Source organism: Opisthorchis viverrini (assembly GCF_000715545.1).
Source record: "Opisthorchis viverrini unplaced genomic scaffold opera_v5_428, whole genome shotgun sequence".
Lineage (NCBI taxonomy): Eukaryota > Metazoa > Platyhelminthes > Trematoda > Opisthorchiida > Opisthorchiidae > Opisthorchis > Opisthorchis viverrini.
Genome location: NW_008752071.1, coordinates 30,140 through 53,523, shown reverse-complemented (window position 1 = coordinate 53,523; position 23,384 = coordinate 30,140). Strand labels below are relative to the sequence as shown.

Here is a 23,384-nt window from a genome sequence, read left to right as displayed (position 1 = left end):
ATTTGGAGCTATCGTGAGAAACACATTAAAAAAGCTTTTAGTTTTAAAAACTAACTGTGGTAGGCAGACCGAGGCAGCCGTTTGCAAACTAGTGGGAAGAAAACGTTACAGGCTGCAACAGCACTCTCTATAAATGAAAGACAAAAGTGAGATTCAGCTGGATTTCAATTGCGCCCCTCGCAAAACAGAATTTGTTCTCAACTGAGTATATTTCGCACAGTACGTGCAATTTGGGTTCAATTAAAAAACATAAGTTTGATGGAGCTTCAGGCACTGCGCCTACCTGGTGAGCCCCAAGAAGGACGAAACAGGTCGTGTGTTGTCGGATAATTTTCAGCAACCTTATGAGTAGTGTATTACATCTAGGACTCTGTTTCGTTAGCAAACTAAATCCATGAAAGTATTCAGGAACACGAAATATAATTTCATGATATAAACAAACCATATTTGGAGTCAGTTTTAGGCGTCATTTCCTATAGCAAAAACGGGGGTTTGTTCGCAATGCCATTTTGATATCCTCTCTTTCTCTTCTCTCTGAGCGATTTCATGGTTCATTCAGACAGTCTTCAAAGTACGGTGATTTTGCAAGTCACGTTTATTTCACGTAAACTCTCAGGTGTTCACATTCAAGTGATCGGTTATAGCTTCTGCTGATGTAAGGTTGAAGAACACTAGTTTATTACACATTTGTTTGTCTCTTTTGCATGTAACACATCCTACATGGTCCAGAATAAAATATCAGTCACGCTCATGAGAGGGCTAACTCTGGTGTTCTTGTTTCCAGTGAAATACACGGATCTAGAGATGGCCGACCATTGCTTGCACCGACACAAACAGTTTAGTCTCCTCATTTTTAATGACTCCTGTCACTGTGCTGACTACTTTGCACAAATCAATGGAGTTTAAGTTAATTAGGCGTGTTTTCTTCACGACCGTGTTTACCACTTCCGATTAGTCATCTCCTTGAATTTTAGAATGGCATTTGCATCAGATACCATCGCTCTGTCGAGACCAAAAATACCAAAATACGCACTGAAACATACTAAGTTCTTACTCCAAACAAAACGTAATGAGAAATATTAGCTAACTACGTAACATTCTCCACCGCTAAATTACAAGTAAACACAAACGCTTTGCCTAAGACTACCTCGCTTAAATCAACTGACAGATTGGAAGGACGCAAAAGTCTGACCGTTCGAGGTGAACGTGCACTTTTGAGATTGAGGTGATTGGAAGGACGCAAAAGTCTGACACTTTGAGGTGAACGTGCACTTTTGAGATTGAGGTAAACGGATCTGAAGGAAACTAAAGTTGAATTTGATGCTACCTTCGAGGTTTGAAAGATTCCTCACCCGGATAAAATTCTCTCACGTTTGCACCGGCTTTGAGCATAAAGCCTACTGCTTCTGGGCATGAATACTCCATAACATTAAGGATGAGGGGTCGTTTGACGAATGATGCTCGCAAATTGTTGCTGACAATTTCAAAATAATTTTCCAAATGGGCATTCAATTTTTGGGTCCCATTTCCCATTGCTGCAAAAAGATAGGAGAGATACAATCGGAAATTACATTTAATATAGAAGGTGTGTAGGGCCATAGGCGAGAGCAGAGCAGCATACAGACGCAGCACTCTGTTGTATCGTGCTGCACGGAATTATATATACACCAACAAGCCCACCGTCAGCGCAAATTATTTCAATAAAAGAGTACGTCAAAGCTAACTTTCTGCATGTTATGTTTCAGTGTACGATAGCAGTAAATACGAACTAATTCTAAACTGCAACGTCATGCCCAACTTTATGGCTTCCGGTACAATGTTCTCATTAAATAAACACACCCTTGAAGTAACCGCCCATCCGATTCAACTCCGTTTGTTTATTCCTTTCAGTCGCAATAAAAAAGAAGGCACTGTAGTCAAAAAGAGCGGATTTATCCTCGAATCAGAAATCCTGATATTCCAAGCTGGTCCTGGATTTTAAAATTTAAATATAAGAGGGGTTTTGGTGGATAGTCTATTCACCAGTAATCACATTCCATTAATAAAACAAAAGAAACCAGTAGTAATAAATCGCATACCCAGGCAATGACGCATTCTCTTCGTGTCGCCTGCCATCGCCGCCATCGCGAACTCCGTAGTTCCCGTATAGCGTTGGAGTAGATCAACTAAATGTTGAACAGCCGATATATGGGCATTACTTGCTTGTTTTGTTATGCTTTTGGATTGTTTTCTCATCTGCTTTTGAACATCCTTGGGCAACATCGCCTTAGCCAGTTCGAGAAGAGTTAAACCATTCCGTCTCGCCTGAACACGCACCAGATGATCTCGTATAGCGCTTTCGAGTTCCTTTAGGAGATAATTTACATGTTCTTTGGGTTTATTCTGCGATACCGCACAAATGAGTAGGTCAATAAGAGGCCATGCACCAGGTAAACACTTTGTGTTCTGTTGTGCTTCGCCTGAGTTGCGCGCTCGGACTGTAAGCGCGTCACGTGGCACAAAACGCTCTTTCTGCAGACATTCGTGCTTCAGATTACCAATAGAGCTATCGATACCTAAAGAGATAAATATTGAACACTTCAACCTTGTTGCCAAGGTAAATCACTAGTCTTATGATTATTCTAGAAGGCTAACATCGGAAGTGAGTAATACCTATGTAGAACCCGTCTACTAAGAACTAATCTGACAGGCGTTTAAAAAATCTCAACAGCAACGGAGCAACCGGAGTTACTGAAATCCTTTTCTACAAACCAACGATATTTCATGAACCTAACAACATGCAACTTGTTTCAAAAACCTTAGAAAGCCAGCTGTTGGTGAACCTTTCGAAGTTATATGGTAGGCGAAAGATGTGGGTGAGTTATTTTTATTATTACTAGTTTATTAAGCGTAAACTCCTCTTAGAAGCCCCAAAAGCTATGTTTTCACTGACTGACTGGTGAAACTGCAAATTACTTTTATATCCCTCGCCGGTTTCTTCTCAACAGCGTAACATTTTAATGAACTACGAGTAATTCAATCAGTCCGGATACGTAGATTGATTGGTTTTCTTGTCTTACAAAACCTACGTACTAGAAAATTTTGTCGCCTCCTTAGATGGCCATACACAGGATGTCGGATAGGTTGCAGTTAGTGGTGGCCAGGAATGCATACTTCGAAGCCAGGTTTGATACTTAGTCATCAGGCTAAGCCAAATACACTTTCCCGCAGGTGATTACCCACAAAACAAATCAGCTATGATAATTCCAGTGTGCACTGACAAACTGGTGTACGGAGAATGACGGTGTTCAAAATAGTGAACATGTGCCTAGTTGAGAGACAGATCTTGACGGAAAAGACGACAACTGCGTCTAACTAACGTTGATAACAAAACACCGAGAAACGTAACGCGAATACAAGTGCCCTTCAAAGCCTCCGTAAGTGTGCAATGATACTTTTAAAGTAGTCTGATCTAAAAACATATATTCGGTTTAATTGACCATTCTTCGCTGAGACAAAGGCACAGTGCAGCTAAGGATTTCGTATCCCCATGGACTAAACACTGAGCTCAATCGTTCAAGCCGCGGATCGACTAGTAATCTGAAGGCATCCATCCAAACTCAGCAACTTGCTGCAGTCCACTACTACTCAACACTGCATAAGTGTCCACACCGCCATTTTTGTATCGATTCTCAAAATGTGTAAGTTTAGTGCGAACTAGTTATTCGAGAGTGGGTTAAAAATATTAATTTGTCATGCCGCATCCAAACTTGGCATTGAAATACGGAAACTAATCAGAATCCTACAAATCTCGAGCTCTGTCATTTTGATCCATTTGAACTGTTCAGCTTTAAACTTGCACTAAAATTATAAGGCGTTCTAAGTTACGTTGCCACATGCCCATCCAAGGCCAAGCGATAAGCCGGGCGAAGCTATGTCCAGCCCAGCACTGTACTTGCACTGCAATTATAAGGCGTTCTAAGGTACGTTGCCACATACCCATCCAAGGCCAAACGATAAGACGGGCGAAGCTATGTCCAGCCCAGCACTGTCGACGACGTGCCTTAGCGGTGTGTATGATATCAAAGGTTTATGGCGACAGTGGACCAGTGAACCTGGGTCAACGCTGGATGATATTTATACTGTAGCGTTCCGTTCCAAATAGTGTGCCGGCTTTTTAGAATCGGAGAGCGTTTTTAGCTGTCTTAAAACTTTTCATGAGAGGTGGATGAGTCTGTTTTTCGGCAAACTTTCTCTGTCGATGGATGAGAGGCATAACTCACCTACGTGTGAAACACAGGGTTGGGAGAACAAACTTATAACTTCCTATTCGAAGTTGTGCCCGAAGCCCCACGTTTCCTGGTTTAACTTGAACGGATAATGAAATTGGAAGAGCAGAATATGCATTCACCGGACGTGAAAATCTTATGACCTGCCAAAAACTATGGTATACGGGGTTCTCATTCATAATGACCTTTAGAATCACCCATTGAATGATATCCAAAAAATGGTACACCACCGCAATCTGTGATTTCTAAACACATATCTGGTTAGGTTTCACTGGATATTCTCTGGCCATTTGGTTACAATAAATTTACGAACTTATCCACCACTACTGAATAGTTAAGCTCTTTCTACATATTTGCGCTTTTTTGGTCAGTACCAATTAGATTCGGCAAAACAAAAAGCAGTAGAACACTGCAAATTACCGAGTTGTAACAACATTTCCAGCAAGTGTTGGTCGGGTATAGTGGAGTGCATATCTTCAGGTTTAGCAGAAAATTTCTCCACAGAAGACCCCATGACGCTCTTTGTAGACCATTCTAACTGCGCCGTCATTTCTGTTGAAACAGTACTTCCGTTTGAATAGGGTACTTCCTCCTGATTTATCCGAACGGGGATATTGTGAATGGGTGAAGCGTCGCCCTTATGCTTCAACAATGACTCACGAGGGCTTATTTTTGTCGAGTAGCTCGGAACATTGCCTCTCTGATTTGCGTCATGTTTCTCATCCCACGGATTTCTGCAGTGCTCTGCGGCCAGCACCAATGCCGTTCGGCCATGATGGTCTCGGGCCTGCACATCCAATCCAGAAAGCGCCAACCGGAACATCAGGCGTACAATTTTACGTTGAAAAAGCGGTTTGTCAGCAGAAGCAAGATAACTGATGGATAAAAAATTAAAAATACTTTTGTTTATTATGTTATGATCCTTTTCCTTGGAACTTTTGCAAATTTCTTCTTTGACAATTTGATGCGTGCTGCTCTGTGTCTCATCGATACAGAGATTTGAATTTGGGAGTTAGAGAATCGGGTTTGTTAGACAAGAGAGTTATTTCTGAGTCCGGCTGAGTCACATCGGGCAACTATATTTCCCATGAAGCAACTATAACTAAGAAGAGATGGGGTGCAGTTGAAAGCTAAGATATCATGGAAATATTGATATCCAGTGGGCACAACGCACGAAAACTTTCCTGAGAGGCAGCGCCTTCACATAGATTTTGAGAATGACGGTGTACATAAGTACGGAGGTTTCATACAATAGAAGGTCACTGAAACTACAGCCGCAGGAGGGGAAACCCATCGCTTTATGTAGTAGTAAGGTTGTAAAAATCAATTCCTCCCACTGATGATAAAACAATATAATGAGCAACAGCGATGTTACGTCGTTACATTAAAACCATCAGCGTAGCGTATCTCATAATTTTCTGAAACGATCTTGTCCAGTAACCTCACGAGTGAGAGTTGAAATGGTAATCAATGTGGCTGATGCGGAGTTTTTTAATTTCACTTATATATTTTATAGCAACACACCTGCTTCAGAAAGTCGTTGTGATATTGACCGAATTCACACATTAAAGACCTCCTCCAAGCACGTCACTTACAAGATGTAAGTAGTCTTCTACTTAAAAGATTTTCGTGCATGCAACTTCGATCGATACCGAATTGCCAGCCAATTTTCTCTGTGCTAGTTAGCACAAAACCNCAGTTGAAAGCTAAGATATCATGGAAATACTGATATCCAATGGGCACAACGCACGAAAACTTTCTTGAGAGGCAACGCCTTCACATAGATTTTGAGCCTGACGGTGTACATAAGTAAGGAGGTTTCATACAATAGGAGGTCACTGAAACTACAGCCGCAGGAGGGGAAGCCCATCGCTTTATGTAGTAGTAAGGTTGTAAAAATCAATTTCTACCACTGGTGATAAAACAATGTAATGAGCTACAGCGATGTTACGTCGTTAAATTAAAACCATCAGCGTAGCGTATCACATAATTTTCTGAGACGATCTTGTCCATTAACCTCATGAGTGAGAGTTGAAATGGTAGTCAAAGTGACTAATGCGGATTTTTTTTAAAATTGCACTTATATGTCTTATAGCAACACACCTGGTTCAGGAGGTAGGCATGATATTGACCAGATTCACACTGAGTAAAGACCTCTTTCAAGCACGTCACTTATAAGATGTAAGTAGTCTCCTACTTAAAAGATTTTCGTGCATGCAGCTTCGATCCATACCGAGTTGCCAGCCAATTTTCTCTGTGCTAGTTAGCACAAAACCAAACTGTGCTTTCCATTGAATTTGATTACTCTTAACTGGAAGTTATAACAAAATGGAGATGCAATGATACAAGTGAATAGCGGTCAATAAAATATTTTCATGCATTCCGTTTCGATCGCCCTAATCCTGAATCAGTATATGAGCGCATCCACAAACTTACTACTTACGCAGATCCATACTCTTTTTGGCTTCACATGCGTTTATTACCACAATTTCATAACCCACTAACCACCAGATTACCTTTAAAAATTATGAAATGTAGAGAAATATATTCCGGAATTTCACCAGTAGTCAAACTGCTCATGAGTATACTGCATGGACCAAAATATGCTAAGCACTAAACAAAGGTCGGTTATTGGTGGAAGAGATTATCAGCCACCGTGTTTGAGTTCAAATGTGTGGAACTCGGACCAAAACATCAAACTATCAAATCGCTTTACGTCGAAGAGACAAATGCAGAATAGTCCGAAATGCTCAGTGAATCGCTTGTGCAAGATTGCTCATTTTTAATCTATAACAAACCTGCATTCATCTCAGGAGGTTTCTAACCAAGGTTGCCCCATCCGAAGATCTGAAACCCATTTTACAATGTGCTCTACTTAGCATTTGTACCTATGAAACTGTGCACCAGCAGTGGACCGTAGAACAAATTTTCACTTCTATCCATTTGGTCACTATAAACACAACGTAAGCTTCCAGACGCAACGGAACATTTTTCTACAGAACAAAACATGGACAGTCCTAGAAAGCAATGCACCACGTTTTCATGCCTGAATGAGTTTCATAAGATGAATGTCACATTACCGATCGCGTGTTTAATGCGGTAAGGGTATTTTAGAGTACCCGGCAACTCCTGGGAGCCACTACCCACTATGAATCACATCAAAATTAATCTGCTAAACAACTTTCAGACAAAATACAAGTGCAGGAACCATCAATCGGTCCTGGAGTAATACTGCAGTGATGAACTTGGGTAATCAAAACAGAAGTTTTTGGTCTCACCTATCTTAGCTTATAAAGGCTGTGGTGAATGGGAGGCGAACAACTCGAAAGATGTCAAAACCTCGTCGATATGCGGCTAAGAAACGAATAAAATGAAAAATGAGTTTCTTTAAACCGCCTTCACTTTACGATTTGAACCGGCAAAATTAATTTTACATGTAATGCCTTGATGAATGCTTCGCGTGGCAAAACCTACCGCTCTACAAGGAAATGCAAATAAGTAGCCCCATCCTTCGATCGCCTCTTCCGAACGTTGAATTCATCGTCGCCCAACATTAACCAAGCCTTCTTCTTCGCTTCGAGAGATTTTGCATTGTTTACGGACAGAACAAATGGGCACAGATCAAATGCATTCAGTTCCCGTTGCATTTGGTCTCGAGAATGAAAATTGCTTAAACCTGAGACTAGGTAGAGTTTAACCTAACCAACAACGTTAGTCTTCTACTTTATAGTACGAATCATACAGGTTGTTTAAAGAAATTGTTGTAAAAGTATTCATCAAGGGTTATTTTGCTTGAGCCAAGTAGTATGAGACCGTTGCTCAGTATCCAAAATGAATTGACTCGCTATTATGCCCAGTTTGCAGCTCAAAAAATGATAATTTCCTCCAGCATTTGAAGTAGAGTTTCTTGAATTAAACCGCTTTTTCAAAATTACTTCTGTTCCACATACTCGACACAGTTGTTGACTTTCTACTGACTTTAGGCAGTTGTTCTGTGCCTCATATGTCAGAAAAGTAACATTTTTTCACATCCTAATAAAAGCTCGACCCTCTCGTATGATGCACGTTATGTCCAAGTGCCAAGAATGGTCAAGAGGATCCCAACGAATCTCCAGGTCAAGCAGTTTTAACGCGCTTCTGAGATCAAGGGTAAACTTCTGAGCAAATTACTGTTAGGTCAGGTGTAGATTTTGTTCTCTGATGAATCTTGAATCATGGCAAAACCAGCAATTGTTTGTCTGCGTTTTGATCAACCGTCCAGTACCACATAGATCACGAGACAGCAGGAGCTGTTTGGACTAACACTGGAGAAGTGGACATCGCAAAAACGTATCAAAATTAAGATTGAGAACAAAATATACAACCAAGCACACACAGTTGACCCACTGAATTTCAGGTAAGGTGAGTAAACCCAAACTCTGCTACCGCACGTTAATTTGAGTTCGCGTAGAAATTTGGGACATACTAGATACTAGCCCACAGACAGCAAACAACAAAGGCCAGCTGTTTGTTACATCTCATCCAGTTTGCTTACGAATATTACAGGCACATGATTGGTTTGCGCCTCAGTTGCCATGCTAACAAAGAGGAGAGCAGACCAGAGTTCTTGACTAAGGTCAACGCAGTAAGTCGCTGCGCAGGTGTACACAGTGAACATCTGGTTATTAAGGTCGCTTTAACTGTGAAAATCAGCTGCCCCATGTTTAGCAACATAACACTTATTAATTTGGCATCCATCTGGTTCGAAAACGGCCCCACAAAAAACGCTCTGTCTGTCAAAGATAGAATAATGGCAGACATTTCCGTTCTCATTCCAGTTTCCCACAAAAGGACAAACTCGGGTAGGCGCAGGGCCCTAGTTGCCACCAAATTTATGATCTACTCATAAACCAAATTTGACTTTAAGTGTAACTTATCCAGTCAGAAATCTATTACCTTGAGTATCGTACCGACTAGTACATACAGAGAAATTAGTTGGAGATATCACAAGAGCCAGATTTAGCTACGACTCAGCTAATTTGCACATTAGAATCAGATGAGTCTGCAAGTGAATTGCATACAAACTGATGTTCCGGTAGAACATTCAGTTGACCAAATGTGCCTACCTGGTGAGTCTCAAGGATGACGAAACCGGGTGAACCCTATCAACGACAATCAGGCATACCAGTCTTGTTGATTCACAGTACGAATGTTATTAAAGTTTCTTACGTGGTTCTAACGATGGTTCCAACTGATATGGAACGGCGACCGGAACTTGGAAGGTCTACACAGAACTGCATGCCTTTCTAGCCCTCAGCAGATTAGGAAACTAGTCAAGCCCTTACATAGTGCCCGGATTACTTCCGAAGTCGTACAGAACCTGTCACGCTAACCAGCAGTTGCTACAATTTCTTACGTTCTTTGCGAGTGGCATCTTTTTCAGTTTATCGGAGGGCTTGAGACCGCAAGGATATGAGACGGATTCGTCCAGTTTCTTAATATCCTTGTAGGGCAAAATATTTCCTCCATCCGACTATCATCCACCTTGACAAAACTAGCATCTTACAACCAGAGCTAAAGTAAGATGTAATATACTACTAACAAGGTTGCCGAAAACTCTTCGACAGCCTACGAGCTGTGTCGCCCTTGGTGGGGATCACAGGTAGGCGCATTCCCCGAGTTTCCGTCAATCTTAAGTTCCACTTGAACCCAAATCGGGAGGATTTTGACAAATACACTCATCTGTATATCATTTCGGCTTTGATGGGAGACTCGCCTGAAACCCAGCGGAATCTCTCGTTCATGATGTTTTTAAGCAAAGCACTTTCTGTCATGCTACTCGAGTGTTCAGCAGAACACCATATATTATCATAAATATCACCCAGAGACATGCATTAACTACAATTACGTTATTGTTGACCAAAAAAGCATTGAAAGTTTTAAAAGCTACTGCTAGTACAGACATCTTCTAGCTTGTATGGTGAGTTATCGGCCATTAGTATTTTTCACTTGCATCTTACATCCTCGTTCCTGCATCTCTAACTACTGTGCTAGAATTATATCATGCACAAAATGTAACTCAATCTGTATATTGTTGCTACAATGTTTGTTCAGAAACAGTCGGAAAGTTCTAAGAGAAACATCTCTTCTTTTATAGCGCATTTCACTGTAAAAAACAAGCGCTGAAAACAAAACCATCAACTACATAAGCACCAATAGACCTATTCGATATATGTTTGCGAACAGTCACCTGTCTGGTCACTTCAGCGACTGCAGGAGTGCCCTCTTAAACATCCCAACACAATAACCGCGCAAAATGAATGATCACTCACACAAGTACGAATGTTCGTCCGGCATCCCGTACGAAGCAAGAAGTTGAATAACTTCCTCGGCCCGCTGTCCATAGGTTAGCCTCAATTCCGCGATCAGGGGTCGTGGGGGGTCGAATGACTGGTCACAGGTAAGCAAGTCACATTTCTCCTTTTCTGTAACATAATCGTGGGAACTGCAGTTCACATTTATCAAATATTCATACAGAGAGAAAAAAATCCCCCATGATAACATACTCTCTTGTGCCAAAGAATACGGAGAAGAAAGTATTCAAAATTAAGGTTTTGGTAGTGAAAAGTGGCCTAGCAGGATGAATGCTGATGCTAATGCAGCATCCCTTCTTCCAAGCGCATCAGTTTGCACTTTAGGAACAAACAGTGACGTTTTCGTCATGTTTTCTTTACTTTTGAAGGGTTAAACTGGGGAAATATTCGCGTTTCCTCGCCAATCAACTGCTACCACATAAAATTCAACAAACGCACTATCGAAAGTATCCATTCTAACCTCACTTTTGCCACCAGCTTCTTCGAACTCTGATCTGACAATGGTGTTTTGTGTAGTGATAATGAAAATCACGCTGACCTCATCGTGTTCATGTGAATGTGAACGCAACTTGGGCGATATTTCATCCATTTAAGATGAAATAATTTGCTGGCGTGCTACGGAATAGAAAGTTAAGTAGAAGCAAACCATAGATGTTATCAGATACGTGATTACGCAGGAATACTGAATAATGTGAAGATCATGTTTCCAAAGTCCGGACAACTGAAAGCGGCCGTCAGATGAAACGAATTGTGAACGTGCGACAACAGAATAAGATAGCAAATTGAAAAATTTCTCTCCTCGAAGGACACTGCAACCTATACAGCTTACCAACCGTAAAAGGCCAAAGTTTCGACTGTTTCCTATATATCTTCTGGGAGAAAGTTCAAAGATTTACAGAATGCGTAAGTTTGTTTCTCCTTTTGGACATTGTAACCTCGTCTTCGTGCCAATAACAGTTACATTGCGTGTTGTAGCTGATCGTAGGCCGTTGTGCTCTAATGTTTGTATGTAATTTTGTGTAGGACACTTATTTCGCGTATCAAGCTAGTCCATCTACTGGTATGTTTATATGATTCTCAGATGACAGATAATGAAAGGCGATTGAAAACGTGACCTCCTCAGACATAAGTAACTCAAATGCAGTTTCCTCGCCATTTCAAGCGGAGTACACCCATCCATTGTCGCACTCCACGTGGCCTGTAACCTAAGACAATCGATAGGACAACAAACTGGGATTCATCCTTTCCTGTGAACCACCGTTGCCACACGTGTGAACTTTCCTATAAAAAGTATGATTGTGTTGTCAAAATCATCCGTGCAAAGTTGGGGTTTGTAAGCCATACATAAAAAGAAATCGCCCAGTAGCATTTGTTGAATTGCGATCTGTTGAATGTGACATGCTGGCTTACGCTGTACATACCTGTATTTCTAAACGGTATTTGTCTCTGTAAAATAAGACCAGCTTTAATCCCCAGGTTGGCTACTGTTCAGTTCAAGCACACTTTACGCAATGCTGGATTACGAATTTCCAGGAAGCACTTCATTTTGAGATAGCAGAGTACAAAGATGCGAGTGGCATCGTTATGGGCTTTACCCTTGACGTTGAATCGCCGCAGATTTTTCAAGTAACATGGGTTGGTAAGGTGGGTGAGGCATTTAGTGTTTTTAACAGTAGAAATGAATGTCAAAGCTTAAAAAGTGAATTAAATTTGTCACGTACTGCAAGGCTGACCTCAGGACAATCCGATGTTTTCGGATACTGAACTCATCAAATTTGGCTTCTTTTACTCACTCATTTTGAGTCCCATTTCCTAATAGTATACCAATTTAAGATTAACCCATCACCTCCATGCACTGACACCTTTTTCCAGATTAAAATGGCGCTTTACTTCCAGGTTCTTATCCTCCAAAGGAAATGTGACCTTAAACTAATCCTCGAGATCCAACGATGGAAAAACAAAAAGACTTTATTGAGGCGACAGAGCAGATCTTCGTACCACTCTTTTGCGTATCGATACACACTGACTGATTTTTCAGTTGTGTGTTTACGTGGTTGTGAGACTTTCTCAGACGAGGCAATCGTTCTCGACAGGCAACCATTATTTAACAACGCCACAGAATGTTTCGTCACTAGGTTGTAGCCTGACTATCTGAACTAAGTCGACAAGGTTTTGAGTGAGTCGAATTACATATCCGTCCGTTGAACTCACGCTCTTGTGACCCATATGGATGGGCTCAAAAGTCCACGCGCAAGCGTGTGGGCAAGGAAACGTGGCAGGTTGTTTGACAGCTAAATGATGTGGAACGATAAGTTGCATTCAACTATGAGTGTAACAGCTAAAACATCAAAGCGGGCATAAAAACATTGCGGGTAGAATTGTGTGGGAGTGATGGAAGATCGAACGCCGAAAACAGGTCATTTTGTGCACCTGGGCATGTCAAACTGCTTCCGGACGAATTGGTCCTGCATATTTTTAATCCGAACCAGTGGAATTAGATAATGGTGAAAACTGTTGTCTCATTAGTTTCTGGTTGGGATCGTTTTCAGAAATCATCCAGTAAACTCTAAATGTCAAAAGTGCCTTTGAATTATGGAGATTCCTGAAACATACAATATTTTTATGAATTTTATGAGTAGCGGAGGGTTGTAGACCCATTCACATACACACACAACAGGAATGTGACTGACTATCAATCCGTCTGAGATATCTGGCATTAAATATAAAGAAGAGCAATGGAACTTTATCAATGCAAGACGCTGGTCCATGACTTTTCCCAAAGTTTTTGACTAAAATGACTTCTTTTGCGTGCTTGCATTAATTTCTCTAGATCACGTACATGTAACTCCGGATTCAAATGCAGGGATCTACCTAAAACAGGTTTATCTTGTTTAAAACGCTTATAAGCGTAGATCACACTCCTGATGTTAGATCCTGTCTAGGTGTCAGTTAATCAGACGCTGGTGAGAGAAACCTTGGGTCTTCAGACTACAATCCGGATCCAGGCGCCCGGGAGTTTCGTGAGATGTGCACCGTTGATGACTCCCGATAAGAATAAAACGGCTCTTCAGTACAGATTGACTTCCCAAAGTACAAAATCCCCATTAGGAAAAAATTTTTGACTGAAAGTGTTCTTTGGAAAAAACATTCCTTAACGTTGGAATTCACAGTAGAAGTTCTGACGAAAGGCATACTGCTTCATATTTCACCGCAGTAAGCTCGAAAATTTAATAGATTTTGAACCTTTCTCCAACTATCATATACAAATTTATAGCAGGCTAATCCATGTACTGTGTGGCCCAGTTGAGTCTGTCATGCTAGATCACCGATGAACTTACCACGCCTAGATGTGAGAAACTTCAGCATCTTTTCCGTGTCCAACGCCATGCTATGAGCAACCAGTTCGTTTGTTGCTTGAGCCTCGGTTATTCGGCGATGGATTTCGTGACTGCCCGTGGCAGCAGCAAAGTCTAGAAGACTCTGCCCTTCGGAGTTGCTCACGACGGTTCTCGACCAAGCACGTAGATATTTTTGAACACAGTCCATATCCTCCCGTTTAACTGTGAGCCAAAAGAGCACGTAAGCCAGAGAGTTCTACAGTTATAACTCTACAGAAAAATCCAAACATCAGCTTTTCGGAAAAAATGAAGGCCTGGTTTCGAGTTTTATTGATGACGGGCCGGTTATGCAATAGTTAGATACATGAGGCTGCGAGACAGTGCAGTAGTCCCGTACATCTTCATCCTCGCTGAAGATAATCGGATAGAACTGCAATCAGCCTATCCATGCAGCTACCAACAATGTAAATCAATCTTAAAGGAAAGTTGAGATATCTCGATTAATTAAAACCATTACAGCTAAACGTTGCAGTTAGGGTACCCCCGGCAGTAGTTCCTGACCGGAAAGAGGAAGAAGTCCCCCACATTCAAGAAGGAATATTCCGCTTTCAGGAGAGGAAAGTTCCAAAGTATCAGTTGACAAATACTAGCCATCTTCCAATTAACTGGATATTCTGACAGAATGATAAAATTTTTACCACTTTTTATCGTTACCTGCGACTGACCATTGGTCTTCGTGGATTATTCTTGGAAGATTTGTAATAACATGAATGCTGTGACAGTGGGAGACGTATTTGAGACTGCTGACCAAAATACTACCCTGATCAAAGAAATTTTTTAGTCGCTGTACATTGTGCCATCCATATATGTTTGCGATACACTGTCTCCAAGAAAGTACGCCTTAACTGTGCAAAAAAACAGCTGGTATGCTCAAGGAATTGGTGTGGCGTCCCCACTATATGCACAATAGAGTTGTGGACGCCATAACGTAATGCAAAATTGTAAGTATGGAAATCTGATGAACGGACAACCAAAAGGATTTAAAGAGGTTGCGTAATGTAGTGCAGCGATATCTGGCGCAAGCAACACTGTGGTTTTTCGAGCAGTTCCAGAGCAAAATTTGGTCTTGCCATGATGTCTTAGCTTGTTTAGTCGGCGGCGGTCTGTCTTATCTTTTCACCCCTCACGCTTTACTCTAAGGACTTATGTGAGGTGTAACTATTTTGAGCGACCTCAAATCCAGCATTGAATACAAGTAAATCAATCTCATCCATTCTACCCAAAATTCGTCCTGTTTTTAAGCTTCTGTGTGCTCTGTTCTTCATATTACTCCTACCGATAAAGGTTATTTCTCCCTTGAATTCACCTTGGATGAAGTTCCTCGTCGGTCATGGCAGTGCTGGCTATTAAGTTGGAAAAGATTCCTTATTCGTGGTTTTGGTGTCAGAAAATTTCAAAAGGGGTGGAGAAAGGGAGTTGTGAGGACTAAAGGAGGATAAATTTGTTTGGAAGTTACTCCATTAGTCAGCTGTGGAATGCGCATTTAGTAGTCCCGAAAACTAAAGCATTTAATTTATGTATGAGTAATTTCACTGAGCTTCAGCCGATCTTTTGAATGAGGAAATAGGGAATTTCGACCACCGATATGGACTCCATACCTCAAAGCGGAAGAATCGGTCACGTGTGTGTTGCGGCATCTTGGATCGACTCTGCTTTGTGATCGTTTACATAATAAAGAGAGCTAATTATCAACCAGAACGTCGAAGCATCATCAGAACCAACTCTTCCTGAGTGTTCTGTCCATAGACCAGAAAATCCTACGAACCACATTAACCATTAGCGAAATACACTCATTTGCAAACTAATTTGGTTTTTCGCGAGACTCACCTGGAACCCGACTGAATCTCTCGCTGGTGATGTATCCAGGCAGTTGAATGTACTGCACCAGGCCGTCTCATATTTCATTCGTTACGATATTCGAGATTTCGCGATGAATACATATTGGTAATTCACCACTCATAAGGTCGTGGGCTGTCGACGAATTTTTAGCAACCTTATGATTAATGAATCATGAATACACAGTAACCATTCTCCGAAGAGCATCCTACTTAAGGAGTATTTGAAAACGTATGAATTGCTTGATTGAGGACTAAGCAGAGCTATTTCCTCTCTGGTGCACTGTTGAGCGGACGGCTGCGACCGCGCCGCTAATTGAAAGGACAATGATACTAAACTTCATGGAATTTTGTTTAGATATGCGCTGATAATGATACCCCAACAAGGTCCAAAAGCACTAATGCCCCGATTGTGCCCCAATTTTCCGTGAATTGCTCCTGTAAAATTTGGAAGATTTAGTATAGTATCACTTTTTTTAGTCTTGATTGACATGTCTGAAGTTACTGTTGTTTGCCTAACAACGAGACCGCTGATCTCTGGACGCTTACTTTAGCCTGAGATGACTGATCAGGCGACACACAGTTTGACAGTGATTTTCAGGACTAAATCTCATGGCCCGTTCCTTGCTGATGTATTAACGGAGGTCACGTTTCTTCAAGAATAAACAGTATCTATTAATCCTTACTTTATATATGTTTATTGCAGACTGCTAGAATGTGGCCCAGCGAAAGATCAATCAGCCAAGCTGTATTTTTTAGGTTCACATGTGAAGTTTGGATATTGTGTCCACGCAGTGGGCCAATGAGAATATTCAAAGGTGTTTTTACTTAGACTGGCCACCGTGCCGATATATCCAGTTATTCAACCTTGAAGGTGAAAAAACGTGGTTTGATGTCTTTATGATAGGGGAACGGGAATTAGCGCGGGAGAAACCCTACTTAAGGAATCGGTTGCATCCTTAACTATTTAAGTGGCAAGGACAATCGAGATAGCCTTTTTAAAATTACGAAAAAGCCGTCATTTATCAGTGTGCCACAGAATTCGCTGTACTTGGCACGTCATCTAGAGGTGACTTAGGAGGCGAGCTCTTGGAACGTGCGTTTAAGTAGATGTTGCTCGTTTCCAAACTATGCATTATCTTGCAAGTCGTTGCGTGCTAATTCAGACATATAAAGGTTACCTATCACGTTAGCCCAAACCTGCGTATGTTTGACTTCATTTACTTTGTGAGAGAACCATTAGAAGATTGTCAAAGCAGATAACTGAGTACATCCCTTTGTTTAATGAGCAAAGGATTGACAGGATCCCGCAATAGTTCGGGTCAGACACATCTGTTGGACCCAAGACATCAATCATATTCTGAGGCGGCATCTAGCGTCATATAACAGGTTATTTCAAGATTCCCGCGGAAAACGAAAATCGGAATCGCCGAAGTTTTGGCGGTTCATATCCTTGTGTGACGAGAAGTAATAATCGTAGTCATGCCCTACCCCACCTGATGCGATACGCATGAGTGACGAAATGTCGTTCTCTCGAGCGAATAACATGTGCGATCCATTATCTGTTTGTCGATCAAACACGTGTCTCTTCACTCTGCCCCTCAAAATTATTGTTAGCTTGGACTTTCAAATGCTTCTGATTTTGATGAAAATAGGATCAACTCTCAAAATTTATTTCAACCTAAGTATGATTGAATGTTAACCGCGCAACGTTCTCATAAAAGGGTTTGCAATTATATTTTATGCAAACTTGTCGGAATTCGTTTCACCACGAACAGCACTTTGATTGTCGTAACTTGTATGATAATGAATCAAATAGCATAAAACTGATGCAATGACAGCTTTTTCGACCGATGAAATGCATCAAAGTACGGCGACTATAGGGTCGCTCAGTTCGTCGGGCGACAAAGTGACGGGCACTTGTGTAATAGAAACGCTTAGTATTTACGCACCACTGGTAAAGTGTTTGACACACCGAGAAATGCTTTCTCATGCAGTCAGTTTTCCTACCAATATTAGGTGCCTTAGACCACAGTATAGGAATAAATAGCTACTGAAAAGAATCATCACAACGGAACGTTGCCGTCTGGACGTTGGACAACTCAGGCTGTGAATATAACACAGGGTTAAAAACGACCTATAAGAGTTGCCTTTTTCAGACAGGTCGACAAATCATGTTCCCCGTTCGCTACGCTTCTGTCACTTTTCAACGTGGATTGAAACCATTGCGACCGCTATTTTTACCGCAGAACTTACTTATCACTGAAATGCGCTCTTATCAGAATGTCACAATTCCTTCCATGAGAATAAAATCTGGAACCAGTAAAATGTACGCACTTTTTGGAAGAGTTCCCACTTTGGGAATGTTGTCGTGCCAGACACCAGTGTGTGATTTTTAATGGGCGTCACATACAATACTGAAGAAAAACGGCGGAATTATTTTTCGGCTTCCTAGTTACTTCAGCCATATTCAACCTTCGGGACACATCCTACATGATGAAACCTAAACGCGGTGAAAGAATTGGGTTCTGTCTCTCTACCTACAGTTTCACATTTATCACCAAAGAACCTTATAATTACCTTTATCTTTAGTTCAGTTGCGAAATTCTGATTGTAGGAGTAATTTGCCGTTTTCATTCCGAAGAGGATTTACTCACACGCGAGTATTTGCTGGCTGCCCAGCAATGTGACCTTATCGTAAGCTTCAAGTTAATGAAAAGCTTGATTTAGTCACTTATTATTCTGCGCCTCCGAACCCCTCATTTCAGATGAGAAGTACTCACTTGCATCCCAAATTCCACACTGGAGACTAGGAAGTCCTTTAACTAGGTGTGCCCTCTTGGTCTGTGGATTGTAGTAAACACGTGCGCCATAACGATTTTCGAGCAGTGGATCAGCACCTTGGGAAAAACGCAAGTGGAGCAATTGGAAAGTCAGTTAACACAAGTTTGCTGCTGGAAGTAGATCGAATGCTCGAAGAAAGTGTAGAACAAAATTGCATTACAAGTAGACGCGGAAGTGCTTCATAAAACATGCTTCACGAAGGATAAGACGGTACAACAAGCATACATGGTGGGTAAATTATAGGTAAACTTGTAGAATATCATGAACGAGAGATTCATTCGAGTCTCTCGTAAAATCCAAACTGATTTGCAAATAAGTGTATTTCTCGAAAACAGTCCAATTTGGGTTCGAGTAGAACATAAGTTTGACGGAAACTCGGGGACTACGCCTACCTGATGAGCCTCAAGAAGAGCGAAACCGGTCGTGGGCTGTCGAAAAATTTCCAGCAACCTTGTGAGGAATGTCCTTTATGAAAAACTATCCACCGTGAATTACTTCTACAGATATCTTCCGCTTCCGAAGATCCATCACATCAAACAACGCGGATGGAAAAACCACTCGTAAGGTTGCTAATTACTTCTACAGATATCTTCCGCTTCCGGACATCCATCACATCAAACAACGTGGATGGAAAAACCGCTCGTAAGGTTGCTGCAAACTTTTGAGCAGTTCCCAGCTCATCCTTGGACTCATCAGGTAGGCTAAGTCCCTGAGTTCCATCATACTTATTTTTTTATTTTAAACTACGAATTAAACTTGTTTCCAAACTAATCGACCCTCACGCAGTCTACACCCTCAATGTTGGTTAGAAACCGAATGAGCGGTCCCGTTTTACACTGGTGATAATTTTGAAAATAACTAGACTTCATTCCTGAAGACATTTCAATCGCAGCCTTAATTAATAAGGTTTGCTCACAGCACTTTGCTGGGATTTGTGAATTCTACGAAGGGGGCTTCAAGATCAATTGGAAAATGTTTGGGACTGATTGGGACGTCATCGTTTCAGAGAGGTTTAGAAAACACTCGGTGGATTTATTGCTGAGCAGCGTTTCGCTTTTGACACAAAAGCTTCGTCAGGCTAAGTGAGTAAGTAAGTAGGCTGATTGGGTTTTAAGGCAGTCAGGGAACCANCTAGCCGACTTGATCAGTGCTGGGTGTTCAGTCTGATGTTCCTGTTTGTTGATTAGTGGGGATGACTAAGATTTACAATGGGTTGGTTACGGGGGAAATACGTCTTTATGATGAACCCGGAAATTTCGTCCTTGCTTTCTCAGTCTAGGGCACCTTAATGAAAAATTCCTCTTGGGGTCGTTCACAGATTTCCTTCAACTGTGTTCGTCACAGCGCTTTGCTGGGATTGCAAATTCCACAAAGTGGAGCTTAAAGGTGTTCGCGGAACATCTTCAGTAAATGTCATAAAGTTTTGTTTCAGCTATCACGGATGCCACACTGATCTCCTTTAACATTGGTTTCGGTAACTTCGGAATCCAGATGGCCATGCAGGACTCGTGTCAGCGGCTCACCCACACAACTCAGCAGGCTAATGCCTTTACAACTCTCCAGTGAAGCTTTCCTTGCCTCAAACTTGTGAAGCGGCACGCAGCCTCAGATTGCGGCACAGCTTCTCTTTTGTGCCAGACTATGTGGGTCCACTGAAGAATTGTGTTATCTATCATAAGTAGATAACCCTGCCGCAAACATACATTTCCAAATGGGTTTTACGCCTAGAATTTTTTTATCACAACTCTCCCATGGTCGCATAAAACTTAAATACCTGCTGCATTTCTTCAGTGAAGCTATCATCCCACTGTATCACACTCCCTGTCCAAGAGTTCGTTTTAAAGCTTGTCCCATGTATCGATTACGCGTGAAGCTGGTATCGGTCTCAGACCAAAATTAGGATAATGTGGGTTGACGATTAGCACATAAGTGATTTTCAACGAATCGCAAAGTTCCCTGACCCATCCGCAAACACCATAACATGTAATCCGTTCACTTAATTTTCTGGAACACTCGACAGTGGCGCTTCTGATTCTGGGGCCATTTAGCTCTGGCTTCTTGGTGTCGCTGCCCGGATGGGCCAAAGAAGCTGCAAGATCCATGCACTTTCCATCCTCTAGTTGCATTTTACCTTGTTTCTTTCACTAAAATGGTGACGGTGTCTGAGAATGGATGCAAAATAATTTTACTGCTACTAATTAGTCTGAGTTGTGCCATGTTGCTGTTAAATTTGTTGTTGAGACCGGCCAATACACTGACACTGTGATTCAAGTATGTCACTCTGATTGTCAGTTCTTGTAGAACTTTTTCCAGACTTGCTGATTTCTTTGAGTGAATTAGCATAATCACTTAGTAACACCATGAGTAAGCTGTTTGAAAACTCCACTTGGCAGTGCATCCTAATGACAGGAAAAAATCACTGATTGAGGGTCAGTTTTTAGGTTCCCTATTAATTTATTGAAAATGTAGGTAGTTATTTTATCACAAAGGACTTGGTGTTTGTATTTTGTTTCGCAGACCCAGGAGTTTGGCACTTCAGGATGCTGGATGAATTTCTGTATGCTAAAGCGTAATATTCTCAAACCGAACAGAAGAGCAAAATACGATCTGACGATAGAGGAGATATAAAAATGGTATTTCTTTACAAACGGTGCCCTTTAGCTAAGAGTTTGTAATCTAGTGGTTTTGACAAATCAGCTTATCCGAACGCTGAATAATGAGCGACCAGTGATCCGGAACCGTTCAACAGTGTCTGTCATATTTACTGAGTTCGCCAAAGAAGATCTACCATCCCCTCTTCGGACTGTAAACCTAAATATTGCGTCGGTTGGGACCTTGGAAACACGTTCCAATGAGGGACTATGTGCCACCAAAGGTAATTCATATTTACTTCTATTTACCGTGTAAGTCTTGTCGAGACTGCAAAAATCTTTATGGGACTATCAGATTATCACATGTCATCTAAATTCCCATGAATATCCGCATCAAACTATCCTATACATCTCTGTTCTTTAGGGGAAGCACTTATCCGGATAATATGATATAGAGAGACTTTGAAGACGTGGCATATGGAAGCATCATCCGTTTGTCATGTTAGGTAGCTAGCTAGTATATCCCTGGTAGTCCTTAATTCAAGCCAAAAACTGGCGTGGTTGATGGAAGTTTTCATGCGGATCACCCTTGGTTATACATAGAAAGCTATCGGACGTGGTTACAGTGAGCTTTTTGGAGTGATTGGTTCATGAAGCCAGATCTTAAGAATACTGAACAACCATTCGGTTCTTATAAAATCTCGCCAGTATCCGAGGTACTAGTACTCTTTACTTACCAAGCCGAATTAAGTGAACCTGCAGAACTTCTGCATGTGGTCGTATGCATGACAGATGCATGACCGTATTGCCTTGACTGTTTTGTGCATTCACTGGAACGTTGCCGAGCACAACCAGTCGGTATAAAAGTGCAACGGCAGCACTTATCCATGGCGCACAAGATGTTTCATCAGTTATAACGTCAGGTTGACTCGTTGACTGTTTCAAATCCACCGTGAAACTCCGGACAAGCTTAGGTAAGGACAAAACAAGAAAATGCAACGGTGTATTCCCAGTTTTTTCGTCGCAGATGAGGCCATGTTGTTCGTTCACTCTATCAAATGCCGACCAGAAACTCTCCACAGTGGCAACTGAAATGAGATGAAGTAGTTCATTCTTCCGTGTTGACATTTTGCCTCCACTTTGCCATTTATTGCATTAATGCCATCAACAAACTACAAACACCGAAACCGTGAAGGCATATGACCTGAACCTAAGTTGCCGCTCTATGAAATTTCGAATTAAATGAGGACGCCAACTGATAGGTTCTTTCGTTGAGCAACCTAAACAGAACAGACCAGAACGGTCACATGATGCAACATAGAGATAAGTCCATAATCGTCTACGGTAAACCAGTCGATACTATCCAACAATGTGTGTGCGCATTCAGCTCTTCTAATTCACCTGATCTAATATGTCTAGCAGTAGTTTATCCATCTTGCTAAACTTACGCGGGTAATTCTTATTTCAATCAGAAATGAGAGGCGGACATAAATCTACGTGATCACCGTTAGATTAGTCTACTCCCCACCAAAATAAATCTCTTTCGATTAACGTGAAAATTTTGTTCGTTTATCAAAACGATGGATCCTTAGAGGATTCCAGTGAAAGTGAAAGTGAAGAAAGTGCTGCATATTCATTTTGGACATAACACACTGCTTTCAGCCTGTTACCACAGCAACAGCAATTCTGGAAATAGTATGTAACGTCTAACACCAGAGTGCATTTCTGGACAGTTTTCGGCAGCCGACCATTAGTCACTACTACGCGTGTCATATTGTCCAAGTATAGACATACTGTAAATGAAGTCTGTAAGTGAGGCTAGCCTATGCTTGAAAGCCGAAAAGTAGCCTGCAGCAATTTCACCCTTATCTGGAAGCATTAGCAGAGTGAATTTCACTAAACACAAGAGATCTTCGAAATAAGCTACTCAGCAGAATAGAACGTGATGTCGATCTCGTGACTGAAGGATGAGTGGAGCTCCATCCCATCTGAGAGTGTGATAATCACCTCGCTGATCAGGCGCTGGTGGCCGAGTGGTTCAAGCCACTATCATAAAGTTGCTAATTTGAGACACTGCTGATGATTTCCGATAAGG

The 23,384-nt window shown here is 41.5% G+C and overlaps 1 protein-coding gene across 1 annotated transcript in view; it reads right to left on the bottom strand.

Annotated features, from left to right (window-relative positions):
• Window positions 1-22,417, bottom strand: part of T265_10836 (hypothetical protein) — a gene marked incomplete at both ends in the record, with an annotated part of 37,414 nt that extends 14,997 nt beyond the window's left edge. Inside the window, 10 exons of the mRNA XM_009177319.1 lie at window positions 1,148-1,295; window positions 1,328-1,535; window positions 2,079-2,555; window positions 4,689-5,143; window positions 7,743-7,944; window positions 10,580-10,732; window positions 13,960-14,181; window positions 18,638-18,754; window positions 18,916-19,163; window positions 22,023-22,417. Of these exons, the coding sequence (XP_009175583.1) occupies window positions 1,148-1,295; window positions 1,328-1,535; window positions 2,079-2,555; window positions 4,689-5,143; window positions 7,743-7,944; window positions 10,580-10,732; window positions 13,960-14,181; window positions 18,638-18,754; window positions 18,916-19,163; window positions 22,023-22,417 (2,625 nt within the window). The remainder of the gene's footprint in view (window positions 1-1,147; window positions 1,296-1,327; window positions 1,536-2,078; window positions 2,556-4,688; window positions 5,144-7,742; window positions 7,945-10,579; window positions 10,733-13,959; window positions 14,182-18,637; window positions 18,755-18,915; window positions 19,164-22,022) is intronic.
• Between the last annotated feature and the right edge of the window lie 967 nt (window positions 22,418-23,384).